This window comes from Gastrolobium bilobum, unplaced genomic scaffold (genome assembly GCF_033153095.1).
Source record: "Gastrolobium bilobum isolate Gb01-03AN ecotype WA unplaced genomic scaffold, APGP_CSIRO_Gbil_v1 utg23001, whole genome shotgun sequence".
Taxonomy (NCBI): domain Eukaryota; kingdom Viridiplantae; phylum Streptophyta; class Magnoliopsida; order Fabales; family Fabaceae; genus Gastrolobium; species Gastrolobium bilobum.
Window position 1 is genome coordinate 54,682 of NW_026899448.1, and position 15,167 is coordinate 69,848.

Genomic DNA, 15,167 nt, shown 5'->3' on the forward strand with positions numbered 1-15,167 from the left:
ATGTTTAAAATTTAGAAAATGAATCATTCTATGATAGATGAGCATAGTCGTCTATAAACAAATCAACGGTGATAAAATACAAGAATATGCTAAAAAATGATGAAAATATCTCCACTAATTTATCTATAAACAATTGAGATTATCTCACACGAATTTGGGAATAGATCATTTTATGTGTTATTTTGACATTATCATGTTATGCGAGAGAATTCTAATCATCCACAATGATCAACGATAATAATTTTGTAACTATTTATTATAATATTTTTTTTTCTTATCACTATCGATTCACCTGTGTATGATTAAGATTCTATATATGATCACGTTGAATAACATATGAGACGATTCACTTCCTACCAGGTTATATTTATTCCGAACATATTTAAGTGCGTTCAAATTTTTTATTTTAAAACAAGTGTATAAATTTTTTAAAAGAAAAAAGCAAGTGATCTAAAAAAATATAAGTGAGGATTACTTAGTGTTTCACCTCTATATGATTAGAATTTCAATTTTATTTTTTCTCTTTTCTTATCGCAATTGATTCATCTGTGTATAATTAAAATTTTATCACATGATCATAATAACACGTTGAATTATTACTCCCACAAGTTTATATGACATGAAAGTATCCATTCTCGAACATATTTAAGTCTTTCAAATTTTTACTTTAAAAACAAGTGTGTAAAGTTTCTAAAAAAAAACAAAACAAGTGTGTAAATTTGCTCGTTCGGCAAGAAATCACCAGAAGCGACGACCATTGAATCAGACTCGACTTACGTTTTCTGTGACTTCCAATTTTTTAAATTTTTCATTAAATGATATTATTTATTATGATCAATTAAAATAATATAAAAATTGTGTATATATAGCTGAAGAAAATTCAGAAGAAGCAACAGAAAGTCCTTTCACTTTCCCTGTCTTTTGAGTATTGACTGTTTCGAATCCCTGCTCTTGTTGAGGTTCTTCCTTAATGCTCCTTTTCACTTTCCTTCTTTAATTTCCCTCTTAATTCATTTATGTTCATATGTTTATGCTTTTTTATGATTTCTTATTTTTGCATGATCTAGTTTTGCTTCATTGCTTGGTGTCTTTGATTTTGTGTTATTCTAATGCATTTTTTTTTTTTTAAAAAAAATTTCTGCACAAATAAATGTTCCGGAGCTCATTTTTTGCTGATTTGATTGCTCAGTGTTAGCAATTCGGGGAAGCACCGTAGAAGTGGATTGACCCAGCACTGCACGGGTTCGTAGCTGAAGAAAAAGGTTTGATTTTCTTAGCCGTATATGCCTGAATATTCGTTCTTGTTATGCTTATTCGGTGCTTGTTTTCCTTAGTTGCTTTTTTTGGGTAGTTACTATAGTTTTTTTTATATTATTTTTGCTATCAACTCCTACTGTGTTTCCCCTCACCCAGCTCAAATAAGCTTCCATGTGACATTGAATTGTGAATTCTTGATGAGCTTTGTATAGAATCAGCTTGGTTTTTTTTTTTTTCTTTCTTGATGTAAAAATCCAATTTTGGTAACTGAAGCCCTACCAAACCTGTTTTAATGTAATTTAGTGAGTAATGGGCCATGAGGGGCTATGGTTTTAAGCAAAATGGACTTTGGGATTAATTTGGAAGTCTCTTGACTAACAAGTATTTGTCACTGAGTTACAGGTTTGGGATGGGTTGTGACTTTTCCAAGTGCTCAGCATGCTGCTGCGTTGCAGATCAAGGTGGTCAGGTTCCTGAGACTCACATTGATGGTAAGTGATGGAAGTGTTCCTCCTTTCTGTTCTTGTTGGTCTGAGAGTGATTGCTATTTCTGAGTTTATATTTTATGTTCAGAAAATGAAGACAACATTGAGGGCAACGGCTTGCCCCCGTTTCGTGAATACACAATTGATCAGCTTAGGAAGGCTACGGCTGGATTTGCTGTAGAAAATATAGTTTCCGAGCATGGAGAAAAGGCGCCAAATGTGGTCTATAAAGGGAAATTTGAAAATCAAATGCGAATTGCTGTCAAACGGTTCAACAAATCAGCCTGGCCAGAGGCACAGCAATTTTTGGTACGTATGTGTTGGTTTATGCGCCAACTCCGTGTAAATTTGTTATTTTAAGTGTTTGTTATAGGTGTCCGTTAAAGGCTTTCTGGTATAACGTCGCAACCTCTTGTTCGTTTTACCGAACTTTTATTGGTTTTAACAGCTGAATCAATTATTTCGTTTTGTACACGTGTGTCTTGCTGAGAACACACGGAGATCTTATGAAATTTGGGGTAACGGCTGAATTGTTTATTAGTTTGTTTTATACACGTGCGTCTGTTGTTTTCGCACATATGCATTTCTTTATCAAGGATGTACAACAATTTTTCGGTAAGCATGTGCCGGTTTATGTGCCAACTCCGTGTAAATGTGTTATTTTAAGTGTTCGTTATGAATGTCTGTTGCAAGCTTTCTTGTATGCTTCCTCATTTTAATAATGTCGCAATCTGTCATTGGTTTTACGGTACTTTAATTGGTCTTAATGGCCGCATTTATTATTTTTGTTTGGTGCAGTGTGTCCCGGATCCTACGGGGTTCGGGGAACGGTTGAATCAATTACTAGTTTGTTTTTTGTACGTGTGCATGTTGTTTTTGCACATTTGCGTTTCTTTATCATGGATGTACAACAATTTTTGGTAAATGTGCCAGTTTATGAGCCTACTCCATGTAAATTTGTTAGTTTTGAGTGTTTGTTATAACTGTCTGTTACAGGCTTTCTTGCATGCTTCTGCATTTTAATAGCGTGCAATGTCTAATTCGTTTTACTGTACTTTTATTGGTTTTAACAGCTGAATTAAGTATTTTGTTTTGCGCACGTGTGTCCTTAGCAGGATACGCGGAGATCCTATGGGGTTCGAGGGAACGGCTGAATCAATTATTAGTTTGTTTTATACACGTGTCTGTGTTTTCGCACATTTGCGTTTCTTTATCAAGGATCAATTATAAGGGGAACAACTGAATCAATTATTAGTTTTTTTTATACACGTGTTTGTTGTTTTTGCACATTTGCATTTCTTTATCAAGGATAAATCATATAAGACAGTCTAACTTAAGTGTGCATTGCATGGTTTAATGCCTCCTAAGTCATGCGTGGCCTGATGACATCTGTATTTCTTGTTTCCGTTCAATATTTACCATTGGTGTGCAACGTTTTCATATGTCATAGATATTTTATATATAACGTGCAAGATCTATCAATATAATTAACTTGGTCAAGGAATTTTGGTGTGAAATTTATATCTAGTTCCACTTGCCAATAATGGTTGGCTAGTAGTATTGAACAGCATCGACAAGAAGGTCTTGACTTCAATTCCTGCTAGTGGCCCTTCATTGGTAAGTAATCACTTATAGCATTTGATGTAAAAGCTTCAAACATCTTGGCGATGGAATTGTGGCTTTTAGTATTTTCCTTTTACATGTAGTGCCAGTTGAAAATTTTCCACCATATTCATTAATTTTCCCCCGACATGGTTAGTGATGTGATTTTCTTCTTTCACTTAAACATGCTTTTCATTATTAGTTTGTTAAAGAACCTTCTTTCCCCTTTTCAGGGAGAGGCCAGGGCTGTTGGTCAGCTACGGAACCAAAGATTGGCAAATCTGATTGGATGTTGCTGGGATGGTGATGAGAGGATGCTTGTTGCAGAATATATGCCTAACGAAAATTTGGCGAAGCACTTGTTCCATTGTAAGTACATAACTGGCAACTAATTCAGTTTCCCTGCACTAGCTCTGGCATTTATCTTTTTGTATTCTAAATAGAACTCTTATTCAAGCAGTGGCTGAAAGCAATCAGGTATCATTAGGCAACCTTTAATTGAAAGTCCCATTGCTAGATGGCTCTTTCAAAATTGTTTGCCTGGGAATTTGTTTTAAATTGAAGGAAATTCATTGCCATCACTCTCTTGTACTCTTTCAATGTTACTTGGTGAACAGTAGATGTAATTCTTTGTTGCCATTACTTTTTGCTGTCATTCTCTTGAATACAGTTCGGTGACTTTTTTTTTAAACATTTTTTTACGCAATACATAGGGGAAACTCAGCCCATCAACTGGGCAATGCGACTGAGAGTTGCTTTACACCTTGCCCAAGCTCTGGAGTACTGTACCAGCAAAGGACGTGCACTATATCATGATCTAAATGCTTACAGAGTTCTTTTTGATGATGTAAGTTCATTTCCTTTATCTGTGGTGCAAATCATTATTTCTCATGGTTAGGTTATGGGGGGATGGTACTTGAAAATGCAGATATGTTAATTGTCTTTTATTTTTATGAAGTGATATCCAGGACACAATCTAATTGGTGTAATCTGGGAAAATTTTAATACAATTGATAGAACGATATTAAGTATACAATTGAATCGCATAAAAATTAATAAATATCATTTAATATTGATAACCCACTTCACTTTACTAGTCAACAAATTAATATTTATTTGCTCAAGTTTCTGTCTACAAAAAAAAATTCAGACTTCATGCTCTGAATTAATTTAAAATAATTAATACACAATGATTGGAAATGTAGCCCGGGTTCATACTTCCCAAATTTAAAAGGTAGTTTGAATGTGGGAGTTGTTCTTATTTTACCGGAGGGTTTTGGATTGGCCCCTCCCGATCATATTTCGCTTGAGATGAAAGAAAAGATAAATAATCTGTCTTTTTAAAGCTATCATCCCACAAAAGAAAATATTCTTGTGGTAGACCTGTTTCTGTTCAGAAATATAGTGAAATCACTTTTCTTATTCTTTCCCTGATCCCACTATTAATAGAGATGTTCACTTTTTAAAGTATTATATATACGAGGGGCGGGAACAGGGGGAGGAGTCAGATTTATTTCGAAGGTACAAGAGTAATTAATAATGTTTACAACACTGCAACAACAGGTATAATAAACAAAATCACACAGAAAGAAAAGGGGGGGTACAAGATAACTACAGGGGATGCGGGATGCAACAGATGAACATGAAGTGATTGATATTATATCTCCAAGACTTCACATAGTAAATTATATAAATCTACTATTTTTGTGGAAATGGAAATGATGTAGGAAGTTTATGAGCACCAAGATATAGAATTGACCATTGTTCAGTATTGTATGACCTTTAGACTGGGTACAGACTAGGATGAAGAGTAAGTGGCCATGTACTTGGTTAAGAAGCGAGGAAAGGGCAATGATAGTGGGTGGAGCTGTGGAAGCAACTGCCATAAATTCTTGTGTTCTGAGCCTGAATAATAAGTGTTGACTATCTTTTTTTCCTTGTTATTCAGGACTTCAATCCTAGACTTTCATGCTTCGGTCTCATGAAAAACAGTCGAGATGGGAAAAGTTACAGTACAAATTTGGCATTTACTCCACCTGAGTATCTGAGGACAGGTACTCCCTTAAACAGGATATTATTTTCATCACAAAATTATGTTAATGGATCTTCTATGACTGTGCTTGTGGATTGAACATCAGTACCATGCTCATGAGTTTTCAGATGTATTAATCGTCTTTTTTTCTCTCATAACATTTGTTTCTGTTCTCCCTGTCTTTTCATGTAGTTTTGCCAACTTGAAAGGGTATTGTGCTGTAGACTATAGTATAAATGATAGGAATGTCTATGGAGATTGGGGTATGGCTTTTTCAAGGGTCTATTTAACTTGCATACTATTCTTTCTTTCTTAGGGCATAAGGTTTTCTATGGAGAATTCCTAGAGATGCAAAATAAGGTTTCGTTGTCATTGCTTTTACCTTTATTTGGCTGGTCAACTTGGCTCAGAACTTATAGTTCATAGGGTTGAAATGTTCTTTATAAGTAGCTCGTGGTTGATTTTTGCAAACAAAAATTGTGTAAGTTGGAATGATCAATAGAATTCTGTATTATCCTTTTTGTCGCCAAAAAAACCAAAAACTAGAAAAGGGTAAAGGAACTAAAATGTCTTCATATAGTACAGTGTGAAAATAGTTTCTCATTATGAAATAAACCAGATGTCAGCTTAAGTCATCAGTACGTCTTGTAATATGATATTAATTATCCCTTGGAGCTAAAATGTCTTCATATAGTACCTCTTCAACAATTTTACTTTTGAAATATTATCATTATCATTAATTTCTTCTCATTTTTCTGTCCGTTATGAAGAACCAACTGGCTAAGATTATTGATGTGTAACTATTTAGTCTTTAGACTAGTTCTTCTGCAAATTTTGTTCTTTGATCAATTTATTGCTTTCACGTTTCTCTTTCTATGCTTTTAATCCAATAGATGAGTTATTTCTGTGGAGGTTCATCATTGATGTTGAGGATATTTGACCATGTTTGGCTGGAACTGATGGGGCCATGGCCCTGTTTGATTTATCTTTTTGTCAGAAACAGGTTGATATTAGGAGTAGAAATATAATTCTTATCCCCTCCCTCAAATGGAAAAAGAAACAGTTCTATGACATGATGATCCAATCATTATGTTCATTTTATATCTCATGTTATAATTATAAATATATGATGGCAATGTGTCCTCCTTCCTTTCCCATGGTCATGCAGGTAGAATTACTCCAGAGAGTGTAACTTATAGCTTTGGTACCCTTTTGCTTGACCTTCTCAGCGGAAAACATATTCCTCCAAGCCATGTAAGTTTCTTTCCTTGATAAAAAGTTACGCTAACCAAGCTTAGTGTTCCCTGTCAGATAATATTGTAAGTATGTACCCTCAAAATACACGAACTTCTCAACATATAAACACCAAAAGAAAAAAAGAAAAAAAAAAAAGCAAGCAAAAGAGATAACTTCTTCCCCTTCATCTAGCTGAAATTTCGTAAGTAGCCTGTTGAGAATATTAAATTGCCCCTTTTTTTTCTTGGACAAACATGAAGGCCGAGTTTTCTGTATTGAATATTTTTTTCTGTATATCTAATGTTTTGCTTTCATGATTTTTTGCAGGCCCTTGACCTGATTAGGGACAGGAACTTTCAGATGCTAGTCGACTCTTGTTTAGAAGGACAAATTTCAAATGACGAGGGAACTGAATTAGTGCGTCTAGCTTCACGATGTTTACAATCTGAACCGGGAGAGCGTCCTAATCCAAATTCGTTGGTCACTGCCCTAATCCCTCTACAGAAGGATTCTGAGGTTAGCGGTCTTAGAAGTGGTTCAGTGATAGAAACTGAGAATGTGCTGGAAAATGAGATTAGCTGTCTTATAAATGGTTCAGTGATAGAAACTGAGAATGTGCATGGAAATGAGATTAATTGTCTTAAAAGTGGTTCGGTAATAGAAACAAAGAATGTGCAGGAAAATGAGATTACCTGTCTTAGAAGTGGTTCAGTGACTGAAATCGAGAATGTAATTGAAAATGAGAATAGCCATCTAAGAAGTGGTCCAGTGACAGAAATCGAGAATGCAATTGAAAATGAAAATAGCCGTCTTAGAAGTGGTTCGATGACAGAAATCGAGAATGTAATTGAAAATGTGATTAACCGTCTTAGAAATGTGCAGGAAAATGAGAGAAAGTGACAGATGAAGTTGAAAGCAATGTAACTAAACTATCTTTGTATATATGTTGACTTAAGAAAAATGAGAGAAAGTGATAGATGAAGTTGAGAGCAATGTAACTAAACTATCTTTTTATATATATCTATATATAGACTTAATGTTCTGAGTACATGTTACGAAATTTAAAGATGTAGATGACCTATCTAAGCAGTGAAAATGAGAGAAAGTGATAGATGAAGTTGAGAGCAATGTAACTAAACTATCTTTGTATATATATATAGACTTAATGTTCTGAGTACATGTTACGACATTTAAAGATGTACATGACCTAACTAACCAGTGAAATAGATTATTATAACCTAATACTGATTCTAGTATTGGGAGCTACTAAGCTCTAGACCTAACTAACCAGTGAAATAGATTATTATAACCTAATACTGATTCTAGTATTGGGAGCTCCTAAGCTCTAGGGGTGGCAATTTTGGTTGACACGATACTGTACGATACGAAATTGACACGAATACGAGTATGCTCTACATGATTGCGATATGAACTTGAAAATGGGTCAAAACCTTCGACATGAACATGTCCAACTCATTTTGCGGGTTGACACGACACGATCCAAATAACCCGCCAACTTCAAAGTGTGTCGCTTATTATGCGAGTTGATACGACGCGACACGAATAACTCGCTAACCTTAAAGTGTATTGCTTATTATGCGTGTTGATACAACATGACACGATCCAAAGTGGTTCAGTGATAGAAACTGAGAATGTGCATGGAAATGAGATTAGCTATCTTAGAAGTGGTTCAATGCTAGAAACGAAGAACCTGCACGAAAATGAGATTAGCTGTCTTAGAAGTGGTTCAGTGACATAAATCGAGAATGTAATTGAAAATGAGAATAGCCATCTTAGAAATGGTTCAGTGATAGAAATCGAGAAAGTAATAAAAAATGAGAATAGCTTTCTTAGAAGTGGTTTAATTACAGAAATCGAGAATGTAATAAAAATGTGGTGTATTTGATCACTTAGCTCATTGGTGGTGGTCCTCATCACGGACTTCCCCTGGATCCGCCTGACACTAATGACAGCACAGTAAGCAACATAATAACAATACAACACAATCTCTTACATTCGGCACAGTTTATTTTCTTAGACAAGGATAGATGGACTTAATACTTCAAATGAGGATAGCTGTATGCAATTTTTGTTTTTACTGATGTTTCCCTATTTGATGTCATCATTATGAACAGTTTATATTTGCAAGCCTGGTTTTTGTCTGTGCTTAGTACTAAAGCCATACTTTAACAAGCTCGATTTGACTATGAATGTTTTTTATTTTATAGGTTCCTTCTCACGTGCTGATGGGTATACCAGATGGTACTTCTGTGTTTCCCCTTTCTCCTCTTGGGGAAGCTTGTCTACGAATGGATCTGACTGCCATACACGAGGTGATGGAGAAAATTGGGTATAAAGACGATGAGGGTGCAGCAACTGAGGTTTGTTTGTTATATGTAAATATAAATTGTAGAACCTGTAATAAATCATGTAAAGCTATTGGTCCTTTGTTATTTATTTTCATTCATTTTCCCTGCCATTTTTTGTGTTGTCTGGATTATGGAGTAAATGAAAGGTTATGTTTGAGCCTGATATAATTCATTGTTGCTTTTGTTGTTTTATTTTTGCTCGTAGGAATTCATTGGGTCCTTTGTTTGACACTTTGGCTCTAATGGATCATTCGGTTCATTGAAATGCTTTTAGTTTTAGTGGGAATAAGAAAGGAATATTCTATTGTTATTCTTGGTATGCCAAATCTGTGTTGCACAGACACGGATACGGGACACGAGATACAACATGACATGACACTCCGACACGTTAATTCTAAAAAATATTAAATTTAGACATGTTAGGACACGTTTTGATATTAAATAATATTTTTAATTTATGTAGTGTATATTATATTTAATATTCAATAATTTAACAAAAAAATAAAGCTAAACTTGTAATACCCATCAATTTTGCAAAGAAACATAAGATATCCCAAATATTTATATTAAACTCAATAAAATGGTAATCGTAATTCAACGAATCTAATAGTTGGAACTAAAAACGCAATGCAACGCAACCTTTGAACTCTTTTTTGAGTCTCTGCAACGCATATTGGAGTATAGGGGAGTGTCGGAGTATTGGAGAGTGTCGGACACGACACGTCAAAGTTTTTGAAGTGTCGGTGCATCATAGCGCCAAATCATATAACATTAGGTGAGATAGCGCCACATCATTGCAGTAACTAAGTTTTTTCACCTTCAATAAAATCTTTATTTTCTGTTTTCACACCTGGTTACAACATATTTGTTGGTCTATCTTGAATCTTTGATGTCTTTTCATATATCTATTATCATTGTCCTCTTTTTCCACGTAGATTTGCTGATTGGGTTGTCCCCTAATTTATTTTATTTTAATTTTATTTTTCTATTTAGCAGCTTTCATTCCAAATGTGGACCAACCAGATGCAGGAAACATTAAACTCGAAGAAGAAGGGGGATGCTGCTTTTCGTCATAAGGACTTTAAATCTGCAATTGATAGCTATACTCAGGTTAGTAATTTTATTGGCTCTTAAGTTGGTTGTATTGAACTATTGAAGAATATATAAAATCACTTGCTGTTCTCTTCTTGCTGGGTCGATGGGATAACAGGACTTGCATCTGTTTGTGATGGTAAATTCATTATAGGAAAATGGCAATTTTCCTTTTTGAACATGGGAAGAAAGTGATGCAACTCAAATATGGGAAAGTGAAACCGTATTACATAACCTCTCTTCTCTGTCTAGATTGATATTCAAGATAAAAATAAAGTGAATAATCTCATGGATTCTGTTTATTAATAGGTTGTATTCAAAATATACTTGATAGATATTGGAGCAATTATGATGTGCAGCTGATGGTTTCCTTATGTAATGCAGTTCATTGATGTTGGAACCATGGTTTCTCCGACAGTTTATGCACGTCGTAGTCTGTCTTATCTCTTTAGCAATATGCCAGATGAAGCACTTAATGATGCATTGCAGGCGCAAATAATATCCCCTGTTTGGTACATTGCATCTTATTTACAAGCTGTTGCTCTTTTAGCACAGGGCAAGGAGAATGAGGCCCAAGTGGCACTTAAAGAGGGTTCTTCGCTTGAAACTAAAAAGAGCACAAATTAGTTGGGGTCGTTAGCCAAATCTTGTTTTCCTTTTCCTGAAGATAACTTACATAGAACACGTGCTGGTTTCTCATTGTTTGGGCAAATTGACATGGGGCACCAGTTCCTTAAAGTTACAATTGTGTTACATGGAATAGAGTGGTTTATACTTGTGCATGACTGGTTCATTGGTTGCCTAGAAGCATTCTTTTGCACAGACTAGAGTGACAGCAGATTTATACAGTATCTATATGGTCTGGACTATGTTTGTATAAAGAGCATGGGAAGAATTTAAGAAACCTTTGTAATAGAGTTGTATTTGTAAAGGTTTCACATGCCAGTTTATGTCGGCATTTCTTGGGTAAATAGCAAATGTTGTTGTTGTGCTTGTAATTTAATGTACAGAACAATTGGGTATGAAATAGGCTGTTTTTGTATGTTATATTGATTTTGCATCTAATAAATTTTTAATATTTTCTTGCTTAAATCTCTGGATTGTCTCGTTTCATTTGATCGTGTGGAGATGTTGACTTTGCCTAATAAACCATTTGCGACTAATTCCATCGTGTTACCATCGGGTTTCACATGGTTATTAGCAGGAGAATGTTATGTTAAAGAGAGATAAAAGACACAAATAGCTTTTTGGTGGGAGGTTCTTTTGAATCTATCTGTTTCCAATAAGATGGTAAGGATTTTAGTCACATCCTGTGTAGGGACTGTTACCACTATCATGATTGTATCAGAATGCATGTTTTCATTACTTTTTTTATGATATTTCTTTCTTTCTAGTAATATCAAAACCAAAGTGTGGAGCTTCAACATAGCAAAAAAAATTTTAAAAAACATTTTTAACGAAAGGGCCCAACCGGGTTCGAACCGGTGACCTCTTGATCTGCAGTCAAATGCTCTACCACTGAGCTATGGACCCTGTACTGTGTTGCCTTTTGTCAACTATATTTTATTATATAATCTATTATGGGAAGATCAAGGCTGCCAAAAAACGATGGCTTTCAGTTGGTTTCTTTTCAATATCGACATTAAATAAAAAATTTATTTATTTAAGAATAATTGAGTATAAATTTAAAAAATATCAATTAATTATTTTTTAAAAATAATGCTATAATTGTTTTTATTTATTTAAAATAAAAAGAAAGAAAATAACATTTATTCCGCTAGCTATGTATGACTTTATACTTCTTAAAATAAATTTTATAAAGTAACACTAAATATCAAAATCAAGTTTTATCATTACATATATATATATTGGAAATGTTATTCTCCATATGTAGGAATAGTGAACAGTATTTTCTACAGAGATATTGATATTTGAGTTTTTTATTTTTTTTGAAACATAAATGATGGGATCCACATACATCTGTGTCTGCAGGAGAATGGTCTTGTCAACAGTAACATAAGAAAATTAATCCTATATATATATATAGAGAGAAAAAAAATTACTCTTATGCAACATAGGAGTAGTTTATCTTCTATAAACCCATCGAAAACCGTGACACTCTTTTTCCTTTTTTTTCCTTTTTATGTAAATAATGAACCCCACCACATGTGTCTCTACAACATAAAATATACTCTATCATGTAACATGAGATTAAATGAACCATATATATATATATATATATATATATATATATATATATATATATATATATATTTGGTCATATCAATTATTAACATCCATAAACGGAAGATAAAAAAAACATTAGATGGGAAGCACAACAAAACAAAAGCAAAGTCATGATGTGCATTAACAAACAAAAGCCACAACAGCAATCCCAAGAAGAAAGAAGAAAAAAGCAAAATAAAATCCAGATAAATATTACTCTCATGAGAGCCCCAAGATTCTATCAATGTACCTTTCAACTTCCAAACCAACCCATAAAACCATTAACCATATATATATACACACAGAGAAGAGAGTTTGCCATGACATGACCCAAAAAGGGACCTTTGACCACATGGTCAAGCAGCTATGTTTTCCTCTTCTTCTTCATCAACCTCATCTTCTGCCATTGCTGCTGCATCTTGATACTGTTGGTACTCAGCAACCAAGTCATTCATGTTACTCTCAGCCTCAGTAAACTCCATTTCATCCATACCCTCTGCAGTGTACCAATGTAAGAAAGCCTTTCTCTTGAACATGACAGTGAACTGTTCCGAAACACGCCTAAACATCTCTTGAATGGATGTGGAATTTCCCATGAAGGTGGAGGACATTGATAACCCTGTTGGTGGGATATCACAAACACTTGATTTCACATTGTTTGGTATCCATTCCACAAAGTAGGATGAGTTCTTATTCTGCACGTTTATCATTTGTTGATCCACTTCTTTTGTGCTCATTTTGCCACGGAACATTGCTGAGGCTGTGAGGTACCTTCCATGTCTAGGGTCTGCAGCACACATCATGTTTCTTGCATCCCACATTTGTTGTGTCAGTTCAGGAATGGTCAGGGCTCTGTACTGTTGTGAGCCCCGAGATGTTAAGGGTGCAAAACCAACCATGAAAAAGTGTAGTCGTGGGAAAGGGATGAGATTAACAGCTAGTTTCCGAAGATCAGAGTTTAGTTGTCCTGGAAACCGTAGGCAACATGTTACTCCACTCATTGTTGTTGAGATCAAATGGTTCAGATCACCAACTGTGCATGCCATGCCACCAACAAAACACATTCATTCATATATATGTTGTTAGAGATATAATATAATCATTCATGTCCCTTTCTCGACTTAAATTTTCAGGAGAATTGATTCGTGACATGATATCAGATATTCTAACATCAAGTGATTTAGAGTTTGATCCTTACCACTTAGCGTTAGAGAGATAATAAAATCATTTATGCATTAATTCTTACACATTTTTTTTTGTTACAAGTGATTGGTGAAAAATTAAGCACAAAAAACTGTGGTGTGCAATCAATAAGACATGCTCTTGCATTTTCATTGGTTATTCTATTATCAATGTGAAATTGCTAGACATGTGTTTCAAGGCTTGTGGTGACAACACTTACAACTTGGATTTGTGAGCTTGAGTGTTCGGAAACAGATATCATAGAGTGCCTCATTATCAAGGACCATGCATTCGTCTGCATTCTCAACTAGTTGATGAACAGAGAGGGTGGCATTGTAAGGTTCAACCACGGTGTCAGATACCTTAGGGGATGGGAACACTGAGAAAGTTAACATCATCCTATCTGGATACTCTTCTCTGATCTTTGAGATTAGAAGGGTACCCATTCCAGACCCAGTTCCACCTCCCAGTGAATGACAAATTTGGAAGCCTGTCATCATTGCATACACATACATAAAGCCATAAACAAATCAACAGCTTTTAAGTAAATAACGAAATGAATCATCTCATATCTTATTTAACATTTAACATCACCATGTTTTCATGTGAGATGATATCAACAATTTATGAAGAAATAAAGTGTTCTTTCCTTTCATATCTCATTTAACATCACTAGGTATTCATGTGAGATGATATCAACAATCTATAAAGAAATTAACTGCTATTTCCTCACTCTCTATCCTAATGCTTTCTCTCCTATTGATTTGTTTATAAACACTGATGTTGTCTCATGTGACCTGATCATGTTAAATGAAACATGAGAGGATCTATTCTATTCTCACTTAACAATAACATGTCACAATGCATGGACATTAAATTTCTCAAATTACTTATAACTTAAGTTAACTAAATGAGGTGAACTAAGGAAATACCCTGCAAGCAGTCACAGTTCTCAGCTTCTTTACGAACAACATCAAGAACAGAATCAATAAGCTCAGCTCCCTCAGTGTAATGCCCTTTAGCCCAGTTGTTTCCAGCTCCATTTTGACCAAACACAAAGTTATCAGGCCTAAAGATTTTTCCATAAGGACCAGAACGCAAGCTGTCCATGGTTCCTGGTTCAAGATCCATCAACACAGCTCGAGGGACATATCGTCCACCATTTGCTTCATTGTAATAGACATTAACCCTCTCAATTTGAAGATGAGAGTTTCCTACATAATTTCCAGTGGCATCTATCCCATGTTCATCACACATAACCTCCCAAAACTTGCCTCCAATTTGGTTTCCACATTGACCAGCTTGAACGTGGAGGATTTCTCTCATTTTTAACAAGTGCCCTTGATGATTTCAAAAAACCTCAAATGAAAAAAAGAAAGATGATTCAACAAAAAGCTTCAGAACTCTAACACTGAATCAGATCAAGTACAAGTTGAGAAGGGAGGGTTGGAATGAATGGCCTTTTGTAGGTGCAATGCAAGATGAGATAGGATGATAAGATTGATAAAATTGGTACTTCCCTTTCTGTGAAAAAGAAAATATATTAATAGAAGTTAAATTAAATGTTCATGTGGGTTTGTTGGGAAGGGGCCATGTCAAACTCCAAGAATGACTAATGAGCTGGATATGGAAGGTGACAAGAAGTTGCATGATTGTTCTCATGAGTCATGACCTTATTATGCTAGC

General features: G+C 34.8%; 2 protein-coding genes and 1 non-coding gene across 4 annotated transcripts; 1 reads left to right on the forward strand and 2 right to left on the reverse strand.

Annotated features, from left to right (window-relative positions):
• The first annotated feature begins 722 nt into the window (after positions 1 to 722).
• On the forward strand, positions 723 to 11,130 carry LOC133290485 (serine/threonine-protein kinase BSK7-like). 2 transcript variants are annotated; one of them, XM_061488569.1, is made up of 13 exons: positions 723 to 777; positions 870 to 959; positions 1,190 to 1,262; positions 1,660 to 1,748; positions 1,831 to 2,051; positions 3,578 to 3,713; positions 4,058 to 4,191; positions 5,293 to 5,398; positions 6,545 to 6,630; positions 6,940 to 7,128; positions 8,841 to 8,993; positions 9,975 to 10,091; positions 10,458 to 11,130. In XM_061488569.1, exons 4-13 carry the CDS (start codon positions 1,667 to 1,669, stop codon positions 10,698 to 10,700), a joined length of 1,467 nt encoding a protein of 488 aa, XP_061344553.1. In that variant the 5' UTR covers positions 723 to 777; positions 870 to 959; positions 1,190 to 1,262; positions 1,660 to 1,666; the 3' UTR covers positions 10,701 to 11,130. The 2 variants fall into 2 exon arrangements, with proteins under 2 accessions (XP_061344553.1, XP_061344554.1); XM_061488570.1 differs by having other exon boundaries at positions 724 to 959; positions 9,978 to 10,091.
• Positions 11,131 to 11,534: 404 nt separating this feature from the next.
• Positions 11,535 to 11,606, reverse strand: TRNAC-GCA (transfer RNA cysteine (anticodon GCA)). The gene has a single exon. It is a non-coding gene; the product is annotated as a tRNA-Cys (tRNA).
• Positions 11,607 to 12,478: 872 nt separating this feature from the next.
• LOC133290490 (tubulin beta-1 chain) lies at positions 12,479 to 14,807 on the reverse strand. Its single transcript, XM_061488577.1, has 3 exons — positions 14,414 to 14,807; positions 13,702 to 13,971; positions 12,479 to 13,332 (listed from the first exon to the last, which is right to left on the reverse strand). The coding sequence occupies exons 1-3, from the start codon at positions 14,805 to 14,807 to the stop codon at positions 12,656 to 12,658; spliced, it is 1,341 nt and encodes a 446-aa protein (XP_061344561.1). The 3' UTR covers positions 12,479 to 12,655.
• Positions 14,808 to 15,167: the final 360 nt, after the last annotated feature.

Bases quoted from the DNA above. Each gene is read 5' to 3' on its own strand.
- LOC133290485 (XM_061488569.1), top strand. From the start codon at position 1,667: ATGGGTTGTGACTTTTCCAAGTGCTCAGCATGCTGCTGCGTTGCAGAT. The intron at 1,749-1,830 runs GTAAGTGATGGA...TTTTATGTTCAG, and splicing joins TCCTGAGACTCACATTGATG to AAAATGAAGACAACATTGAG. The intron at 10,092-10,457 runs GTTAGTAATTTT...TATGTAATGCAG, and splicing joins CAATTGATAGCTATACTCAG to TTCATTGATGTTGGAACCAT.
- LOC133290490 (XM_061488577.1), bottom strand. From the start codon at position 14,807: ATGAGAGAAATCCTCCACGTTCAAGCTGGTCAATGTGGAAACCAAATT. The intron at 13,972-14,413 runs GTATTTCCTTAG...CAATGATGACAG, and splicing joins GAACTGTGACTGCTTGCAGG to GCTTCCAAATTTGTCATTCA. The intron at 13,333-13,701 runs GTAAGTGTTGTC...TGGCATGCACAG, and splicing joins CAAGCTCACAAATCCAAGTT to TTGGTGATCTGAACCATTTG.